The 23,103-nt window shown below is 34.3% G+C and overlaps 1 protein-coding gene across 32 annotated transcripts in view; it reads right to left on the bottom strand.

Annotated features, from left to right (window-relative positions):
* LOC127869326 (uncharacterized) overlaps positions 1 to 23,103 on the bottom strand; it is an 81,962-nt gene that overhangs the window by 28,219 nt on the left and 30,640 nt on the right. For 17 of the 32 annotated variants that reach the window (XR_008044514.1, XR_008044513.1, XM_052411793.1 and 14 more), the window contains exons 3-6: positions 14,764 to 14,887; positions 10,219 to 10,275; positions 6,946 to 6,999; positions 2,766 to 2,825 (exon numbers count right to left, since the gene is read on the bottom strand). Coding sequence is in view for 30 of the 32 variants with exons in the window: in XM_052411793.1 (XP_052267753.1) it covers positions 2,766 to 2,825; positions 6,946 to 6,999; positions 10,219 to 10,275; positions 14,764 to 14,887 (295 nt within the window). In the remaining 2 variants the exon portion in view is untranslated. The remainder of the gene's footprint in view (positions 1 to 2,765; positions 2,826 to 6,945; positions 7,000 to 10,218; positions 10,276 to 14,763; positions 14,888 to 23,103) is intronic. The other 15 variants (XM_052411800.1, XM_052411806.1, XM_052411812.1 and 12 more) reach the window with 3 other exon arrangements.

Raw genomic sequence — 23,103 nt, 5'->3', positions numbered from 1 at the left:
TACATCTTATACACAAACACAAATGAGGTCTTCAACAATCGCATTATAAAATGTATAAGAGTCTTAAGTTTTTATCCCAATTTATTGAGCTAAAACAACAATCTGCAGCTGCAAGACTGGTCTAAAAATGGTTAACAAAAATATCACTTTATTCTCTGGTTTTTAAAATACTTTTGTTAATGTGATAAGTAAAAGAGAAATAAATCAAACTCTGTTTAGTATGAACCATTGAACAAGGCTGTTCACAATGGACCATTTTCACAATACTACCACTGTTGCTATTTTTAGATATAATGTGATGCATCGAATTTCAGAACCAGGCTAACATGTAACTTTCTTTGGTCAAGAAGATCGATGATCATATACCAGTTCATTGATATTGTTTACATTTGGTATTTCCATGAGCACTGACACTGGTCACAATGAGATTAAAGCGGGTATATACGATTTTTATATGTGCTGAATTGTAAAATATTGATACAAATATGTTATAATAACACACAATATGCAAGAAAAATGATACATTTAAGGCGAATTTTATAAAATACAGCAAATACAAATTAGCGCCCCGAGCCGATTGTGACGAAGATAATTCGTAATTATTTTCCTACAATAACCGATGCATTCGTCTTTTTAGTAAGTGTTCATGTGTCGTATGAATCGATATCGCTGCAGGAATTTCAAATGAACCGTTAAACTAAATTTAGATTCACATCGTACATGCATGATATACATGCTGGTGAATTCGGCTGTACAGCCTTTTTCGATTTCAGAATTAAATATCTGGCTTATTTAGCATTTTTCGACACATGTTCTTCTTAACTTTTATTTTAGTTTATATTGCAATATATGTATAATAAGTTTTTTACACATTTTATATTAATCAATATATATTTGACAAGATCGTATATACCCGCTTTAAACATACACTTACAGGTATGTGTTTAGTCAATAAATTTATAACCAATTATAAAAAAAGAGCCATGTTAACATGGCCATCCCCGCCAAAATGTGTTTGCTTGTATGAGAACATTTGTTTTAGAGAGTAGAATAATATTTGTAAAACATGGCACCTGTGTCATCTATTTATATTTCAAGGATCAATTACTTAGTGTTGGAGTTATGCTGTAGAGAATAAAGATATGGATATGAAAGGAGGGGAGGTAATTAAAAAAGAAGACTATAAACAGTCACTGTTCTTGATCACTGTATTTTTCCTTGAACTCATCTATTCATTTTACAGAGAATACTTTAGTGTTCAAATCAAAATATTATTGTAAAATTAAATAAAGGGAGATATTTCAAAAACTAAGGTAGATAGAGAATTGGTATTTTGTCACTGCACTCTTCCTAGTTGTTATCTGTTTATATTTGAAGTTTAAAGTTAATCCCTTTAGTAGACAGGGGTGTCAATTGGCCCAAATTTGAAATCCGGAAAATTAAGCCGTAGGATAAAGGAAAGAGAGGGCCCAACCCCCCGAGCCCTAGCTTATTGTTCTTTTTTTATAGTCTTTCTAGGTGCAATTTCTGGTGAGTACAATGCGAAATATTATTAACCAAACCATCCGTAACACCGCAGGTGTATTTGTCATTCTAAACAAATGATATTAAGAACTTCGAAATGTAATTAACAAACCAGGGTATCCGAAAACGACTGTCCGAAAACATGTCGCGATACATCATTTGCAAATGAAATAAAATATGCATATCGTTTTACTGCAGAAAATGAAAACCAGTAACCAGTAACCTAGCAAATACGCAGTCAATATATAATTTGATTAACATATTGTTTTAAAATATGATATTGCAGTGCTTTACTTTGCCAGTGCCTGCTCATGTCAGTGCCAGCCGCTTACCAATCAGATATCAATAAATAAAATCGGTACCAAGCGCAAATGTCCGGAATGCCGACGATGCTATAACAATATTCATTCTGAAATGATGCCGCACTAAAAGAATTTTGTCCCTACCCTCACCCGCCTTAAACAAACTCATCGGATTTACATTCACCTCAAAATCAACCCTGGACGGCTCAAATCCGGATTTCCGGAATAATCCGGAAAATTGACACCCCTGGTAGATTTAGAGTAAATCCCCTCAGCAGATTTCGAGTTATGCTCCACACAAAACGGATACAAATTTACTATGAAATTAAATAAAGGGAGATAATTCAAAAACTACAGCCGATAGAGTTATGGTTCATGTTCACTGCACTTCTCCTAGTTGCCATCTGTTAAAATTTCAAGTTTCAAGTAAATCCCTTCAGAAGATTTAGAGTTATGCTCCGGACAAACATTTTCTTTGAAATTTAATAAAGGGAGATCTGCACTTCTCCTACTTGCCATCTGTTTTTATTTCATTTTTCAAGCAAATCCCTTCAGTAGATTTAGAGTAATGCTCCGGACAAAAATTAAGTTACTTGCATGCTGTTCTAGTTTTATGCTGGTTGCAAAAATTAAAACTTAAAAGTATGTATTTACTAATTCTGACAGTGTCATCTTGTGTTTACAGTATCATTACGTCGCTTATGTTTAAAAGCTAAAGAAGGAAAAAAGCCCTTTTTGTCCGTGACATGATGTTTTGGTCCTATGAATCCCAGTCTGGTCCTGAAAGTTTTTTATACACTTTTAGGAATGCCTGATTTGACTTCAGTTTTCAACAATTATATATTACATATCTAACATAAAACATACTTGGAAAGACCACAGTTAGTGGTGCTGGTTTGTAAAAGAACATGGTTGAAATTGCAAACTAACAACATTTACCTTGCTCAGACTCAAACAACTCAGTAACAGTTGATGTCACTTCTCTTGATATTGTTGAGGCTATAGTTTGGGGGAGAATAGATATTCTTACAAATCTAATTAGATATGACATATTAAAGAAATAGAAAACCTCACTGAGGGCCTTATGGCAGAATAGTGACCAGCCAGGCAGCCCAAAATAGTATATGGACCGAAGCCGAAGGCTGGTCACTATTCCGCCATTGGGCCTGAAGTGAGGTTTTCTATTTCTTATGTTATACTTAACTTTTTTGTGCAGATAAATGTCAATAGAAATAAAAAAATAACATTATATAAATTCCATCAATATTTATCAGTTACTATTCATAATATGTATACAATAATACAACATTTTTGTAAACAAAGGAGACAGTACTCGAAAAATCTTTGCTTTGTAAAACTTGCACAAATGTTACAAATAACCAACATTTTAGCGGGAACTATTAGATGCGCATGCATCTAGTCAGCGGGTGCTATACTGTATAGCGCCTGCTGACTAGATGCGAGCGCATCTTTACAGGGCGCTATTCAAAATAACGGACCTGTGTAGTTTATATACGCAAAGAAGAAACAAATTTATGTGAGGTATAATATATATATATATATATATATATATATATATATATATATATATAGTGGTACATTTCCTGTAAATAATGTTTATTATAAAGAGTCCTGTAGGACATGCAGATAACTAAAGATTTCAAAAATGGAATCAAATTTATTTAATTATATACCAGAGGGAGTTAACAGACCTTCTTATAATAATCTCTAATTGAAAACACATTGTCAGTTGTAAAATGACAGAAAAGGCAGAAATAATGTTACAAGAACATACCAAGTAATCAAAAAGACAGAAAAAAAGAAGTAATTGCAGATGAGTTTGTTTCAAATATGAACTTTTCATAAGAACATGAAGGCATAAAACACAACAAAGCAATACAAACTGTTTAGTTGTTTTTCTACACTGACAATACACTTTGAACCCAGACACCATATTATTTATATGTTCAACAGGTAAGTCTATTGTTATATTAGCGTATCTATAAAGGCAGAGTGGCTCTTAAGGCTAGTATTCCATCTATCCGCATCCGTATTCGCATCCGTATCTGCATCCGTAAAATCATAATCATAATACGGACGCTATATTCCATTTATCCGCATACGTCAAACATACCATAATTACTCTATGTTTTTGGACACCCCTTTTTTTAGCAAAAATAATTATTTTTCATGACTCTTAATTTTTCGGACACACGAGTTTTTGTCCATAATTAATGTCTCTTAGTTTTTGGACAGTAAATTTAACATCGCTACACTGTAACTCCAATATAACGCGGATGACGGGGTCCAAGCCACGCAACCGCGTTATAAACGGACAGCGTTATAAGTTTTGAGCTAATTTATTGCAGGGGGATATAAAAACATGTAAAGTATAGCCTATAATATAGGTCCTGTGTATTGCTATGCTCTGTTGTCATCCGAAAATACTTGCATATAAACCGAATCGAACGATAACGTAATACATACCGCTTTTCTAATGTGCACATGCATCCGATAATCCAATATAATTACAACATCAATTACGAAAAAAAAAATCTTTAACATTTATGACGAGAAATATGAGATTCATAAGCACATCCATATGCCGACGCCAATTTTCAGAAAAAGAGTACAGTGCATTATGGGACAGAGCTTTAATTGGGCGAGCGACTTTAAATTTAGATTGAATGCAATACGACACATGTACAAAGAAATGTTTTATTGCGTCATACGCGTCATGTAAAAATCGTGCTTTCCGTGGACTTTCTGATAAATGGCAAAAATTAAAGTGAATCTCTGTTAGGTATACTGCGTTAGCACGTAAATAAATCGTTAGGATTATTTAATTTATTATTCGTACACGTACAGAAACATTAAACATAAACAAAGATCTTTTTATTTATCAAGCATGTATAGCATATGCTAAACGATAACACTGTCAATGTTTATACAATACACGATACATACAAAACATTAACAGGTAATTCATCTATTCGCTATGAAATGTGAAATATTCCGTCATCTTTCTCTGCTTGCACGAGTCTCTGGCTGCGCAGTATACTAGTTGTGCGCAGCATATTTCACAGCCGCTCCTTTCATATGGACAAACTGCAATCAAATCAAAGTAAAAATGTTTTAATCGTTTTGAATAACTTTAATTTGATAATTATTCCACTTGCACTTACCTTATTGAAAATAGCGCACTGAGCCGCTCTGATAGAGAATACATGTAATAAACACTGACTCGCAAGTTTTCACACCTTTATTGACCTTTATTGACATTACACAAGAGATTAACACCAGTTAGCTTTCTCGTGTCGTTTAACTTCTAATCGATTCAAATCGATTAAAATCGGTTAAACGGACGGATAAAGCAAGCAGGCTGTGATCGCCGCCATCTTTGAATTTTCTGAAAATACATGAAGATGCATAACATTGGTTTGAATCAGAAATGGAAGGTTGGAGAAAAAACGGGATCCAAGGACCCCCCCCGCGTTATATTGGACACAGCGTTATAACGGACCGCACTATATTGGAGTTACAGTGTATTTTACAAAATTTCGGTCGTGTTTTCGATATCTTATGACACTTAGATCATGTTTTACAACCAGATTAACATCATAAAACATGGCAGGTGCATGCCTGAGGGCAACCGACCATTACATTTGCGTTATTGGGTAAATGACCTTGTAAACCGGTATTAAACAATGGTTTCGCCCGATAGCATAAGCGTTATGACAATTACCAGGGGTAGTGCCAATTAACAGTTCAATTATCTACCGCAATGGTACTACCCCTTTTCAGTAAAATAACTGTGACAAATACTAAACGCTTCAAAGTATGATGCACCCTATTGCAAGTTTTACGAACAATGGAAGGTGTTAGACAACAACTATCAGAAATGAACAAACAAAGAATTCCTAGTTTGCTTTTTTAATGCGTTAATTACAGGTTCATACTAGCGAGTATCGGTACATCACATGCTCATCTTTGAACTCATTGGTCAAAGTACAACCTTGTAGTAACTTTCTGTCAAATAAATTAAGCATTTAAAATTATTTAAAATGCAGTGCAAACATATATAACTGTAATTTATACTATACGGCATGGTATTTTACAAGCGCGTGCTATTACCGGTAGTCGTTAATACAATTGACGCTATTTTCTGAGACTTCAATTTTCGACTCTAAGTTTTCGGACACCTGTATTTTGTGAATATTTTTCGTATCTAAGTTTTCGGACACGAAAAAAAAATATTATTTTTATGTGTCCGAAAACATAGAGTAATTACGGTATCTTTCTTTTTTGTTAATTGGTGCTGCTGTTGTTTATGCGAAGAAGTGTAAACGTAAACAAACGCACAGATGGTGGGCACATGCATAAGTAAGAAGTCGCCAAACATTTGGAACTTACAACCATTTAGTTAAAGAACTTGAACTTGCTGTTGAGGAGATTAAAGGTTACTTTCGACTAAACAAACAACAATTTGGATACGTTCTCTCTCTAGTTGAAGAGTTTATTTCAAATAAATCCGTTACCTCATTGTGCTAAATGCTGTCCATATCTTGTTCGCATGAGAATGCTTGAGCGTTCTTTTGCGGACTCCTATTGCTCATGCCGATATGCAGATGCAGATGAATGAAATAAGCGCAGTGCATTTCAACTTGTTCTATTTTTTTGCGGATGCTGATATGAGGATGCGGATAGGGACGGATGGAATACTAGCCTAAGTGTTTTGTACTAATCTCTTGAAAGAATTTGAGCTGCAATTATTCATCTATGTCTCATGTTCACTTCACTTTATACACAGGTGATTAAGTTTTTTTTTCATGTGATAAATAAAAGAGAAAAGATTGGAACTTGGTTTAGTATCACCCAATGAATAAGGGTTTTCACAACAGACTTATTCATTGATGATATCATTGCAACTACAATTTTTCAACAAGAGTGTTATGACATATTATTTCATATCAATTTTTAACTATTTAACATAACATGTGTAACATATTACATAAAACTATCATATGGCATGCTGATTATGTTATGCTTGGAAAGAATGCAGTTACTGGTGCTGGTTTGTAACAGATCATGGTTGCCATGGCAGCCTAACAATATTTACCTTCCTGCGTCTTAAAAGTAACAGGTTGTGTCACTTCCCTTGATATTGATGTTGCTATAGTAAGGGGGAAAATAGAAACTCTCTTAAGTATCAATTACTATGATTTTCAAACTGTAGTTGTTTTCTCCATTTATTTATTAGAAGCCTATGTAGAGGCTTTGTATTACAAAAAAGATAATTTTATCAATTGGATGCAGTTGTGACATAAATATAAAAACTTTTTATAACAACATTTTATTTAAAAATATAAAACAACACTGACTTCATGCTGGCCTTCCAGGTTCAAAAGATTCAGCTGTAAAACAACTAGAGGACAAAAGCAGAAGGCTGAGGTCCACTATCTGTTTAAGGGTAGACTATGAGTCACTAAAAGACCATAAGGCTCAACAGACCAGAAGGCTCAAAAAGATGATTACTATTTCGTATTTTGGTCCTAAAATTCATTCAATGTTTTGAGATTAAGGACCTCTCAGCAAATTAAGGTTGACATTTAGTTGAGTGTAGCCTAGTAATGTATGCATTTGTAGTGCTAGCCTACTTAATTTGAAGAACTATCACTAAACAACAACCATGCTTATTGAAGCCCCCTTACAATGATAAATAATGATAAAGAAGAAAAATGTTTATGAAAGGTATAATTTATGGAAATTAAAAACGTGTGAATACAAAAACCAATTAACAGAGTAGGCTCACAATTCAACATATCAAATGACATGCAAAAATAGTTTGAAAAAAAGTAATGTCTGTGGGCTACTGTTATACTAACTACTTGGACAATCTCAAAAGTCATTATGAATGACACAAGTTTTGTGTAACATTACAAAAAAGTGGCATTGTCATAAGGCATTCTTGTCAATAAAGACTTGCAATAAGTCTCAACTGATCACTTTTACTTAAACTCTGACCCTTAATCACGACCTTGACCTTTGACCTCAGGACCTATTTCTTCTGTGCACCACTCACTCTCAGCATGTTTGTAACTTTTTAGTTATTTGAAAATCCTAAGTATGCTCAATACTATTGTTTTGACAACTGTCCTTCAATTGATACATTGACCTAGGGACCTTGTCCTTTTCTGGACACTTTGTAAAAATTTCACTTAATAATTTTGGCCATTAAAAAAAATCAGTGCTTGACAAACAAACATCCATAAAATAGGTAAAATGGTTTGATTTCTTACATTAACCTTATAACATGCATGACCTCAGAGCAAAATCCCTCTCACCATGCTTATTTCTTCTGTTATTTGAAAATCCATTCAGTTTGGAAAAAGATATATTGTAAAAAAAGGTGTATAGGCTGGATTTTTTTCAACTTTATACTGTGACCATGACCTTGGAGCAAGGCACTAAATGGTTTAAATGCATGACTCACTCACTGATTATGTTAATCACTTCCACTGAGTAATTTGAAAAATCATCCATGCTGTTTTTGCAATACACTTCAACACCGTTATTTCGAACACCGATAATCCGAAGTCAACGCTATTTCGAAGTATTTTTCGGGTCCCGATTTTCGTTCTTCTTTATTTTATTTAAAATTTCATTGTTAATCCGAACTTCGTTAAACCTAAGAAATCGTTAATTCGAAGTGATTCTGTCGGTCCCAACACTATAATTCCCACCTAATTATCAATCTTTTATCCTAAGTCAAAACTGCAAAACACTGAGCGTAATATCACACCTTTGTCGTCTGTGCGTGGCGCGTCAAAAGCCGATAATTACACCTTTGTCATCTGCGCGTAGAGTGTTAATTTTATAATGTCGTCAAAAGCCGATAATTACTATTAATGTAGTTTTGCATGCTTTAGTAACAAACTAACATGTCACGTTAGGTCTGAGAAAAGTTGGTCAAATGAAATGCATATATATATAAACTCTACCTTTTTAACAAAAGTCATAACAAAATGTCTGATACAAACAAGTCCACCAAGTTACTATTTCCCCAACCAAATGTCGAGCAATCTCAAGAAGGGCCGGTATCCAATCAAAGAAGTCTTCTGTCAAATGTTTATTGCGAATTATTGTTAATCAGAAGTTTTGTTAACGGTCCCGACGACTTCGAAATAACGGTGTTGAAGTGTAGAATTAAGAACAAGAGATGTGTTTGTCAGAAACACAATGCCCCCTAATGCGCCGCTTTGATTTTTTTTTTTTACTTTGACCTTGAAGGGTGACCTTGACCTTTCATCACTAAAAATGTGCAGCTCCATGAGATACACATGCATGCCAAATATCAAGTTGCTATCTTCAATATTACAAGTAATTGCAAAAGTTTAACCAAGGTTAAAGTTTGTGACAGACAGACAGACAGATACCGTAGACACATACAATGACAAACAGGCCAAAAACAATATACCCCCGATCATTCGATCCGGGTGCATACAAATTTCTTATTTTTGGCTTTGAATTTCAATCTTGACCTTGGCCCTAAATGTAGGTCTCTTTAAATGCAACCCTTCCCCTTCTTGTTGTGTAAGTGCCAAGTTGTTTGAAATCCATCCAAGTCTGATATGCCCATATGCCAGTGAACTCGGGCATTCCCATAAAAAACTTTTTTTAATTTCTTAATAACTGTAAAGACATTTACAAAAAGAAAATAATGCATTAATTATAATGCATCAAACCTTGTGAATGTCAAGCAGGTTCAGTTTCTGAAATGAGTCAACAGGAATTTACTGCAGCAATTTTTTTCCTTCTTTATTAAGTACCCGAAAACGGCACTTTCCTAATAAGAAAAAACTACATTTTTTTTATTAAAATGCAACATGTAGTTAGTTTCCCTGTGCAGCTCTATGCCTTAAGCCTAAATAAATATATTATTGAAGACTTGACAACATTTAGTTATCAATTTTTAAGTGTTTGGGAGCAAAAAATCAAATACATTAATTTCCCATTATGAAGACTTTACGATGCGAATTTTCTCTATTGAGCTGGTACAGTGATTTTCCAAATTGAGCATAAAAAATCACTGTATTGATGAGTAAAACTTCATTTTTGGTTGGCCATTTTGCTAGTGTGGGGTTTAGATGCATATATTTATTCTGATGTTTCAAAATGGCTTCATAAACATGACTCGAAACATAGTTAAAGTTTGCAGAGGTTGAAAATAACACAGGATGTAATACACTCAATACCACTTTACATCCTACATAAAAAGCAATATATTTAACTACAAGCCCACTTCTGTTAGTTGAGTGTTTGTAAAGGACTCAAAGATGGATGCAGGATTAAAAGATGGAATTGACAAGACGACAAATGTTGGTTTTCTTACCTGCTGTAGTACTACTGATATCTGAACCATCAATATATCTATATCCTGGGCAGCAACCTGAAAAAGATTCAAGTAAATAATAAATATCAGTTATTCCCTTTTTTTAACTCTTTCAGTGCTGGAACCGAATTTTAAAGGCCTTTGCAAACAGTTTGGATCCAGATGAGACACCACAAAACTTGGCGTCCCATCAGGATCCAAATTGTTTGCTATTCTGAAAGTATTCTTTGAAAATATTCGAAGAAAATGCTAATTTTAGAAATTCAGCAGACAACATTTTAGCAGACGAAAAATTTCCCAGCATGCAAAGGGTTAATGTTGGCTAAACAACAAATAAGCAGTCAACTTGTAGGTAAGGGTCATGAAGGTCAATTGGTAGCTAAGGGTCATGAAGGTCAACTGGTAGCTAAGGGTCATGAAGGTCAACTGGTAGCTAAGGGTCATGAAGGTCAACTGGTAGCTAAGGGTCATGAAGGGATTTGCAGTGATTTTTTTTCACCATTTTGGGAATGGGGCTGGGTCCATTTGGATTGGGAAAAAGCGCACTATTGTTGTTGTTTTTACACAAATGCTTTAAAATTGAGAATTAAAGTGTTTAAAAATTATATTTACTAAGTTTCAACTTACAGAGCTGGATGGAAATTGAACTGAATGTTGAAAAAAAAAGAGCTCCCCAGTCGGAAACTAATGCTGCCAAAACAGGGCCTTCACACAGGATTTTTTCTGTCACAGTGACCTTGACCTTTGAATTAGTATCCCCAATTTCAATAGGGGTCATCTACTGTCCAAGGCTAATGCACTTGTGAAGTATCAAACTTATCAGTCAATTGGTTGAAGAGTAATTGATCGGAAACAATTTGCACACTTAGTGACCTTGACCTAGTGATCCCAATGTCAATAGATCAAGGCCAATGCACATATGAAGTATCAAGCAAATCGGTCACTTTGTTGATAAGTTATTGATTGGAAACAATTTTCACACTACATGTGATAGTGACCTTGACCATTGACCTAGTGACCCCAATTTCAATAGGGGTCATCTACTGTCCAAGGCCAATGCACATGTGAAGTATCAAGCCAATCAGTCAATTTGTTGACAAGTAATTGATGGGAAAACAATTTTTCAAATTTAGTGTGATAGAGACCTTGACCTTTGACCTTGTGACCCCAATAACAATAGCAGTCATCTACTGTCCAAGGCCAATGCACATGTGAAGCATCAAGCCAATCGGTCAATGCGTTGATGAGTTATGAATGATACGACACTTAGTGTGATAGTTCCATTGACCTAGTAACCCGAATTTCAATAGGGGTTATCTACTGGCCAAGCCCAATGCATTTGTGAAGTATCAAGCCAATCGGTCAATTTCATTGAAGAGTTATTGATCAGAACTGATTTTCACACTTATTGTGGTAGTGCCCTTGACCTTTGACCTAGTTACCCCAATTTCATTGGGGGTCATCTACTGTCCAAGGCCAATGAACACCTGAAGTATCAAGCCAATTGGTCAATTCGTTGACGAGTTATTAATTGGAAACAATTTTCAGCCTTAGTATGAAAGTGACCTTGACCTTTGACCTAAAGACCCGAATTTCAATAGGGGTCATCTACTGTTCAAGGTCAATGCACATGTGAAGTATCAAGCCAATCGGTCAATTTGTTGATGAGTTATTGATTGGAAACGATTTTCACACTAAGTGTGATAGTGACCTTGACCTTTGACCTTGTGACCCCAAATTCAATAGGAGCCATCTACTGTCCAAGGCCAATGCACATGTGAAGTATCAAGCCAATCAGTAAATTCGTTGACGAGTTATTGATTGGAAAACAATTGTTCACACTTAGTGTGAAAGTGACCTTGACCTTTGACCTAGTGAGACCAATTTCAATAGCAGTCTTCTACTGTTCAAGGCCAATGCACATCTTAAGTATCAAGCCAATCAGAAAATTCGTTGACAAGTTATTGATCTGAAATGATTTTCACACTTAGTGTGATAGTGACCTTGAACTTTAACCTAGTGACCCCAATTTCAATAGGGGTCATCTACTGTCCAAGGCCATAAACATCTTAAGTATCAAGCCAATCAGTAAATTCGTTGACGAGTTATTGATCGGAAATAATTTTCACACTTTGTGTGATAGTGACGTTGACCTTTAACCTAGTGACCCCAATTTCAATAGAGGTCTTCTACTGTCCAAGGCCAATGCACATGTGAAGTATCAAGCCAATCGGTCAATTTGTTGACGAGTTATGGATTGGAAACGAACTGGTCTACAGACAGACATACTGGTCTACCGACAGACAAACCTACAGACATCCACCAAAACAATATACCCCTTCTTCTTTGAAGAGGGGCAAAAAAATGGGGCAGGGGGACCTTCAGTTGGAATGGGGTACAGCCCCAAATTTTAATGAAAAAAAACACACACACTGATTTGCATTTTTTTTCAGAAAAAAATACAAACATCCTTTGATAGTTTATGGCAATATACATCCAGGCCCAGAATTTATGAATTAGTTCCTAATAAGGCATATTGCTATTATTAAGTACAATCTAATGCTCATGTGTGGCTGATTACATTCTTGTTTTGACCTTATAAAAGGCCTGTTTGGTGACTATTTGCTGTATAATAAAGAACACTTGCATACAAAGGATTTTCTTTAAATACTTTAGTATACATTTATCATGTATTTAGAATATTTGCTATATATTATGGTATAAAAAGCTTTGCGGATGCATTATTGTTGTAAGACACGACCCTTCAATATTGGGTCAACCAAGAATTAAGAGATGTTTTCTGTACATCAATCTCTTTCTTTCTATATGTGAAATTAACACTGAATTTTAAATAAAACCCTTAATTGGTACAAAAGACAAAATTGGTTAAATGAAATAGTCATATGTAAAAAGAAATTAATTGATGACAGCAAAAAGGAAATTAAAATATTTGCCAGACCAGGCGTAGTTTTGTTTCAAAGCACATTTTTAAACAACAAGCTTTACTGGTTAACCATGCAGTTCATCCTGACCTTATTGAATTTTGTTCTATCCATTGCATACGAATTGCCACAACAAGAAAACATATTGACTTAAGTATCAGGGGTTTTGCTGTCGATCGCCAATGGCGCTAAATTTTTAAAAGTGGCTCCATTTTTTTTAAAGTGGCGAATTAAAAAAAATCGGTAAAATCCTATCCAGAAATGTACTGCGAATCGAAAGCACGCGGCCGAGCATTAGCGGCAAGCATCTGTCAGTTGTAAATATTGATTTACGAAGATGTAAGCGACCTACAGTGCAATTGAAATCACTGAAGCGTGTAAGTGTTACAAACGGTGTTTTTACTGCTATTGTCAAGTTTTATAGGGGTTATTATCGGATTAACAGTTCCTTTAGTGTTGAGCAATAAATTAAGTAACACGGGAACAAACTGTCACGACGATCAATAATTTTAATGATTATTAGGGCCGCTATTTCTTTAATCCAAAGCATTAAATTTTTTCCACAAAAACAAATAAAAACTTGTTTCAACAGGTATTTGTGAGCATTTCTGTTAAACAGTTTTATTATTATAATGTTCTGAGAAGGATATACTTTGATTAAGATACCAACAATTTCTGAAATAAAAAGTATATCATTCACTCGCGGTACTATATTTCGGATTTGTACAAATTCGGACATTTAAAGAAAGGGACATTTATGTGTTGGTTTGTTGTTGATAGTTTGTAAAAATATGTTTTATGTTATTTCAGGCAACTAGAATGGTTGGTGGCAATTATCTGGGCCTTCATGTCAGGAAATAGGCGTGAACAACATTCATTTATTTGAGCCTAGAAATCATCCACCACTTACAGAAAACGTTTTAACAACAGAAGCTGATGTATATCATGTCCAAATGACCAAGCATAACTGTTTAACAATTTGAAGAGAGATGCTTTATTTTCTGATGATTTATATTTCTTTTTCTCTTTCAAATGATGTACATTGGTGTGATTCTATGTTAAATAATTAATTTTGAAACATTTATGCAGCATACTGTTTAATACATTGATGTTAACATTAATATTATATTATTTTGGTTATCTGTGTTGTTTATCAAGTTGAAAAAATGTTTAATACAAATAAAGCTTATTCAGACTTATGAAGGTAAGACTTATGAAGGTATGACTTATGAAGATACTTATTGTTATTTATGTAATAACATACTTTTTAAAGTGATAATATAGTCAATGACATTAATGCAGTAAGTTTTTTTTTTAATGATTGTTCTTATTAATAAGGTTGGAATAACTACAGTTTTCATGCCGCGAAAAAGTGGTGACAACTTTTTTTAGGCCAGTGAAACCCCTGAGTATGTTGGATGTCCATGTTGATATAAATTGGTTATCCCAGTACTGAAGTAATACTAGTCACAAAGAGTTACCCTTCACTTTGACTGCATGTGACCAAAAGTATGGCGTATAAAAAATGTATCATGAGAAAACATTAAAGGATTACTACCTGAAATATATAGAAACATTATATATATAGAATATTAGTATTTACTTGTGTAATTGATGTAGGCCAGATTATCAGCATAAATTGTCTTCAAAACCTTCAAATCCACTCCAGTTTTGTATGGTAGCGGGGGTGGTCTCCACACTTCACACATATTCATACAACTGTCACTCTGAAGATAGAACAAAAAGTCCATAGACATGCATTGTGTTACTCTTTATGGAACATCAACACTATCAAACCTTTTCAATAAAGACGTATTAAAGTGAGGAAGAATAAAGAAACTCTTAAGGAGATGAAACTTTTGTGACGAAGGTGTTTGATTACAATTTCATGTTTACCCCTGATGAAATTGATTGATTTTTTAAGAAAAAGGTAAGGGCTTCAATTGAACAACAGTTTTTGAACAAAAGCACTTAAATGACTCATATCTTTGCATCATTTACATTGATGAGATTTTCTGCACTAGCGCAAATTGTTATTCTCATATGATAATTGTATCTTGATTTCTTCCTGATTGCTTTTCCAGATATGCTGAAGTGTTGTCACATGTAAGTTTAATGTATACATAATTATGGGAAGACTGATTTTCCCATAATTCAATTAATGCATTAGGATCATACAAGGATCACTGTTCAATAATTTTATTATTTTCAGTACAAAAAAACAATAATCCAAAATCAAAAGGAGGTCCTCTACCAGTCATTGAACAAACAATCAAAACAGTTCCAAGGATATTAGGTCAATGCTGTCCAGAGTTATTTCAGACAGCATTCAATAACGGGACCCTCTTTTTCATCTTTTGGTCAATCTGACCTTTACCTTCAAAACAATCAAGAGGGATCCTCTAAGAAGACCCAATTCACAATCCTTTCAAAATCCCACATGAACAGCTGTATTTTTTTTAAGGGACTATGATTGGTGCATAAAATGGGTCAGCATTTTTGTACCAACGGACATGAGGGGCTTTTCCAAATATGTGGACACCCCATCTGCATGTAAGCTATTTACAAACAATATTGCAGCCCATTACCTCCATCAATATTGAAGTTATTATGCAGGTACTCTTTCTATTTTTCAGTACTATTCCCAAATGAAATGCCTTGCTAGATTAGCCTGTAAAGTATCAACGAATTGCAGAACAATGTCTTCATCCTAACTGAAGTTATTGAGGGCAGGGTTATTATCTGTATTTAACAACAATGACCTTGACATCAACCCAACTTATCACTAATGCAAACCCCATGCAAGGTCTCATATCAGCTAGAGATACATGTATTTGTTGTTGCTCATAATCATTTCAGCTATAGATAGTAGTTGTTGCTCATAATCATTTCAGCTAGAGATAGTAGTTGTTGCTCATAATCATTTCAGCTAGAGATAGTAGTTGTTGCTCATAAACATTTCAGCTAGAGATAGTAGTTGTTGCTCATAAACATTTTAACTTATTTCTCAGTACACAAAGTACACCAAGACGAGTAATTTTGCTAAATTGCAGGTCAGAGTTATGGGCCTCGAACGCTTGTAAAGTTTAATTTCAATATCTTAAATAATCAAATAGAGCTGTTGCACACATACATTAAACTGATTTTTTTAAGTACATAAAAGGGTGAATAGGTCTGCTGAATTCTAACATATGTAACAGTTATGGAACTTGATCATTGACCTCGCACAATGACCCTAAACACATTGAACAATTGTAGTAGAAACATTGATATTGAGGTGTTGCATATTTAACGCAACCAGAGAATAACACAGACAACAAAATTTGGGTGAGTTGTATTGCTCAGAATATTCTGTGAATAGGTAAGCTAAAAAACAGTATGTTAATTGAGTATATGCTAAAAAAGGAAAGAAACTTAAATTGTTGGGAAATGAAATTTAAAACTCTGACTTGCGCAAACTTACCATTCCCATGGTATTTGATGGTGTAAAATACAATACCATAAATTTGTATACATATATCTTACAAATGTTCTGTCTTCACGGATCACATGACACATTAATAATCAGGTTTCTCAAAAATGACATGGACACATTAACATGCACTATGTGACCATGTTATTTTCCCAGTGTTGAATGTGAAACAATATAATTATGTGACTTTCAGAACCCTTCACATGATTATGGCAGAACAATTGAAATGAATACAATCAACAATGGCTTGCAATAAGTATTTGAAATTAATACAATAAACAATCCTGTACGAAAATGTTTGGGCAGACTGCAACCAGATTATGTGCAGAATAAAATACACATATCTGTGTAAAATATGTGCAGACAATATTTGGTGTCCATTTTAAATGAGTTGAACCAGATTTCTATTTATAGATTTTTTCAATATAAACAAAGAACGAATTCTGTACAGATTTTACGAATTATTTAAATTATGCAGAATTTGTTCGAGGCAGAAAAAAATCTGGCAATATTAAATCTGGGGAGAACCAAAATGTGAGAATAGAATTCTGTGCAGAATAAAACCTGTTTAATATTAAATTCTGTACAGAAAATTTTCTGTACAAAAAATGTATGCAGGAAGAACAAGCAAAATAAACAGACCATCAATAAATAACATTTTTTTTATGAGATTATAAAATGTAAACAATAAAACTTACACAATGAAATATACTGACAGTACCAATATTTTTGTTGTTGTTGAATTGATCACATTATGACAGGGTAAAAATTAAAAAATCTAACACCCCCTATTTTTAGTCTCAATTTAAACAAGATGATTTCATTTATTTCCTGGAGTAGTCTATTTGGAGTGTCACTGCCTTGTTGAAGGAGGTGTCATCTGGCACTGTTTTGCTGTGGTCTTTGCACCACATCCAGACATAACCTATCGGAAAAAAATAAATGTTCACACATTTACATATTTATATCATTCCTGAACAAGGGCACCGCATAACAGGTGCCAACGCTCGGCTGCGGGTGCAGTTTTGAATAAATAAAAGCTTGTCAGATATATATTTTTTTTTTTTAGAGGCCACCTTTCAAAGTTGTAGGTGGAAGCACTTTGATTTTAGAGCAAAATGTCAAGGTTTAAGTACGTCGGAAAGGCTGACGCCGGACGGCGAGCTGGCTATGACAATACCTTGGGTTTTCTCCGAAAACAGCCGAGCTAAAAAACTGATACATGGTGAAACCAATTTATTCTAACTACTCAGTTTCAAACAGTAATGCCATACCTGTATTAAAGACATCATACATCAAGTGCCAGCCCAACAAAATTCATTTATAGCACAAACATCCAATTGAATTTCAAACCATTGTTTGATTCTAGTATTAATTAGACCTAAAGTTAAAATGCGATCCCAATAATTTTTTGGTATTTAGTAAATGTTACTTTGACCTTGATCCGACTTCAAACGACTGCAAACAACTAAATTTTCTACGTTTGCATTATTGTTTGATTTTGTTGGATTATTGGCTGTTGTCAACAGCATATCAACAATATGCCTGTCATATCATTAAGTTAACCAACTCAAAGTATCCTAGAATAGCTGGTTTACCAGGACCAAGTGCTTATACCAAACAGTGAAACTAATGTCAGTAAGTTGAGTAACAGACAACTGCACTACTTCATTCAGAGGAAGGGTGAGAATGGCTGTAAAAAGGATAAAGCTAACACACAATTTGTGTCCAATACCTCCATCCAAGCTCAAGTTAACCTTTTTACCAAGAGAAGATGTGTATATTATCAGCGGGTTCTGGTCGGATGATTTTTCACAGAGTTATGGCCCTTTAAAATTTTCCATTAACTGTACATATAGTGCAATTCTTTTCCGGGCTATTTCTCAGCAACTAATGACCAGAATTCAATGAAACTTAATGGGAAGCTTCACTACCAAGAGGAGATGTGCATATTATCAGCGGGTTCTGGTCGGATGATTTTTCACAGAGTTATGGCCCTTTGAAATGTTCCATTAACTATACATATAGTGCAATTCTTGTCCGGGCTATTTCTCAGCAACTAATGACCGGAATTCAATGAAACTTTATGGGAAGCTTCATTACCAAGAGGAGATGTGCATATTATCAGCGGGTTCTGGTCGGATGATTTTTCACAGAGTTATGGCCCTTTGAAATTTTCCATTAACTGTACATATAGTGCAATTCTTGTCCGGACTATTTCTCAGCAACTAATGACCGGAATTCAATGAAACTTTATGGGAAGCTTCACTACCAAGAGGAGATGTGCATATTATCAGCGGGTTCTGGCCGGATGATTTTTCACAGAGTTATGGCCCTTTGAAATTTTCCATTAACTGTACATATAGTGCAATTCTTGTCCGGGCTATTTCTCAGCAACTAATGACGGAATTCAATGAAACTTTATGGGAAGCTTCACTACCAAGAGGAGATGTGCATATTATCAGCGGGTTCTGGCTGGATGATTTTTCACAGAGTTATGGCCTTCTGAAATTTTCTATAAAAAAATTGTTGTCCCCCCAACTACTGTGCCCTCAAGACGTTTCCTTTTATCTGAATATAAAGTGCAATATTGTGACAAAAAAAAACTTTGGGGAGCATCACCCGTCTCCGACGGTTTCTTGTTTATTTTTAGTGACACATTTGGGCTCTGTATGCAATCCCTATCTTGGCCTCAATGCAAGGTCATCAATTGAGTCTAGGCAAACTTAAGTTATTGACCAGATACGCTCTACCCCCATTTAATAATCTCATTTTTTATCTTCTTTGAAAACCTGGTCATAAAATTAAATAAAATTCCTACCACTGTTTCATTATGTTAAATACCTAGCCAAAAAAAACAAAACACAAGAGTTCCGCGGTCGGAGATGACCGCATTGAAGCCGGATTTTTGATTTAAATGACAGGAAAGTACCTTTCGTGTTTTTGTCAATGCAATACTTAAATTACTGAAATATTGTTCAAAGGTCAAAATGAAATGTAAGTACTTTTCAAGGCATGAGCAAACCTTGTGTTATGTTTTGAATGCATGCATATACATGAACAACAATAACATTTAAGGTCACAAATATGAACTTGAATTGACCAGTGGTCATCTAAGTGTGCTTGCAAACCTTCATGTCAAGTTTGAAGACTCTATGTCCAAGCATACCAAAGTTATAACAATTTTAACATTTTAACATTTAAGGTCACAGTGACCTTGACCTTCAAATGAATGACATTGAAATGACCAGTGGTCATCTTCTAGTACTGGCCAATCTTTATTTCAAGTTTGAAGACTCTAGGTACAAGCATACCAAAGTTATAACATGAAATAAGAACTTTAACATTTTTACATTCAAGGTCACAGTGACCTTGACCTTCAAATGAATGACCTTGAAATGTCCAGTGGTTACTTACTAGTTCTGGCCAACCTTCATGTCAAGTTTCAAGACTCTAGGTCCAAGCATACCAAAGTTATAACAACTTTAACATTTTTACATTCAAGGTCACAGTGACCTTGACCTTCAAATGAATGACCTTGAAATGTCCAGTGGTTACTTACTAGTTCTGGCCAACCTTCATGTCAAGTTTCAAGACTCTAGGTCCAAGCATACCAAAGTTATAACAACTTTAACATTTTTATATTGAAGGTCACAGTGACCTTCACCTTCAAATGAATGACCTTGAAATGACCAGTGGTCATCTGTTAATCCTGGCCAACCTTCATGTCAAGTTTGAAGACTCTAGGTCCAAGCATACCAAAGTTATACCATGAAATAAGAACTTTAACATTTTTACATTCAAGGTCACAGTGACCTTGACCTTCAAATGAATGACCTTGAAATGACCAGTGGTTACTAACTAGTTATGGCCAACCTTCATGTCAAGTTTCAAGACTCTAGGTCCAAGCATACCAAAGTTATAACAACTTTAACATTTTTTATATTGAAGGTCACAGTGACCTTGACCTTCAAATGAATGACCTTGAAATGACCAGTGGTCATCTGTTAATCCTGGCCAACCTTCATGTCAAGTTTGAAGACTCTAGGTCCAAGCATACCAAAGTTATACCATGAAATAAGAACTTTAACATTTTCGAGCACGCCGCCACCCCGCCCGCCCCGCCCGACAACATCAATCTATAAGCCGAGATTTTTTCGAAAAAAATCCGGCTAAAAATGTACCTTTGCAAGCAGAAATGATGACGGCATCAAGCACAGGCTTTATGTCATGCTTGTTCCCCGCCAGAACCTGACCTCTTGACTGTTCTTGTGTCTCCCTCGGATTTATGGCTGTTTAAAAATAAACGAAAGCACTTCATTCCACTTAACTAAAAAATATATTTTAAGACAGAAGTTGATCTAAATCAAAATCTGTGAACATTGCTAATCAAACGTTAAATTGAAGCATTTATCAAAGTTATGTATGCTTTATGATGATACAATCAATGTTTATTTCTCGAAAAGACTAATAAAAAAAGACTTTTATGAAAAAAACTTTTACTTTCATACCTTACATACCCGGAACTAAGTTTCACCATCAGGTAAAAGGCAGCACTGCAAAACTTGCGCAATCCAAATCTTTTTATTGTGGTTGGATAATGTTCCATCAGTTTAACCATCTGGAAAATTATAATCATTTATCTTTATTAACTTGCCTGCTAATGCAAATAAAATGAGGGTCAAAGGAAAATATTGAGCTTACCAGTACCTAAGACCCAAAGTAACTCAATTGATTTGTGCAGTTTGTCACTTGTGTTCAGAAGATTTCATTATAGCAATACAAGGAAGAATTACCTTGGTGTCTATGTTTTTGTATGTATAGGAACCATTTCCTAACTTGGCGTATTACCATTAAAACAAATGTTGTTGTTTTTTTTAAGATGAGCAAAAGTGCTATTATTTGAAAAAAATGTTCAAAACAAGTTTCATAAAGATTTGACATTAAATATTTCCACAACAGTGTTTACATGGTAAATGTTTGAGGCACAATGGATAAAAGGCAATCACAAAAGCTTACAATAAGAACAACCTTGTGCTCAGGTGATCTAAAAGCCTCCTTAAAAGATCTTATATATACATACATAGACTGACATCATATAGCTCACCATGAGCATTTAGTGCTAAGGTGACTTAAAAAAAAAAGTTCTGCTCAATAACTTGAGTTTGGATGGCAATATTGCATATATCATTTGTATGCAGATTCATTGCTTACATACAGACCTAGCATAGGAATTCATTCGGGGACCAGTCGTTTCAAGGTCAAGGTCATTGTTACAAAAACTAGGAAACTATGATTTATGCATTATAAGTTGAATATGCACAACCAAAGTTTCAATTTTAAACAAATTTACAAACAAAGCCAAATACTGTCAACAGATTAAATACATATTTTGATGAAAGAAAAAGCAAATTTTAACATACCTCTGGTAATAATAATTCTTTCCTCATAGTCTTCTGCGCCCCATTTCATGGAACATTTTGATTTTTGCTTGAAAACTTCGAATGTCAAGTCTCTGAGATTTTGTCGCACACTTACAAGTGTACTATCCTTTTCAAAGTAGACTTAACCACCTTTTTAAAGTAGACTAAACCAAACATCTTTATAACCATATACATTACAACACTTTAATAATGTTATGTCTTAATTTCTTAATTGTTCCTATTTATAATGGTATTTTTATTTTTTGTCACAAAATTTGTTATGTTAAAGCACTTGCATTCAAATGAATATTTTCATAAAAAGAGAGCCAAGTAAAGTAAATGTGCTGAAATAGGAGTAAATTTATCACACCTGACGCTGGTGTTTGGGTAAACTTGGGTAATTGGATCTCTCTCTATCTTGGATATCATTGAAAATGTCACTGCTGACAAACAGCAGACAAAATGTCCTAGTAATTTTCAGTATTTTGGGACAATTTATCCAGCAATAAGCAAAGAATAAAAACTTTGTAAAAAAAATAGACCTTATTTCACTCCATTGTAGATTTTTCTTGAAGCCTGTTGGATTAAATTGTAACTTTCTATTTTCCTTATGGTATGAACAATAGGTACTGCTGTTTGTTTTTTTTTGCTAATAATATGCTGTATTTTTTGGTCATTTTAACTATTGTATGAATTGAACATAACTGTTAGTTTTCGGTGAATAGAGAAATGTTTCCTGCAATAAACAATAAGAAACTAAAATCAGAAGTCTGTTTCTTAAATTTTACAAGTCCCATTTTGAAATGTTGAATCTAAATTTTTTCTAAGTCCAACATTCTGCCTCATTTTTCTACCAAGTACAGAAATTCTGCCTGGCTAAAATGCAAAGTGCTAAAAATCTGTCTTGTAAAAATTATAAGTGTTAAAATTCTGTCTTGTGTAATAATCTTTACAGATAAAATTCTGCTTCATTGTAATTCTGCTTATATTCTGTGTCTGTGTCCTCTTTGTACAGAAAAAATGAATTCTGTCTTGATTCTGGGCAGAT

Source organism: Dreissena polymorpha, chromosome 2 (genome assembly GCF_020536995.1).
Source record: "Dreissena polymorpha isolate Duluth1 chromosome 2, UMN_Dpol_1.0, whole genome shotgun sequence".
NCBI classification, from domain to species: domain Eukaryota; kingdom Metazoa; phylum Mollusca; class Bivalvia; order Myida; family Dreissenidae; genus Dreissena; species Dreissena polymorpha.
Note: the sequence above shows the minus strand (reverse complement) of the source record. Positions and strands in the feature narration are given on the sequence as shown.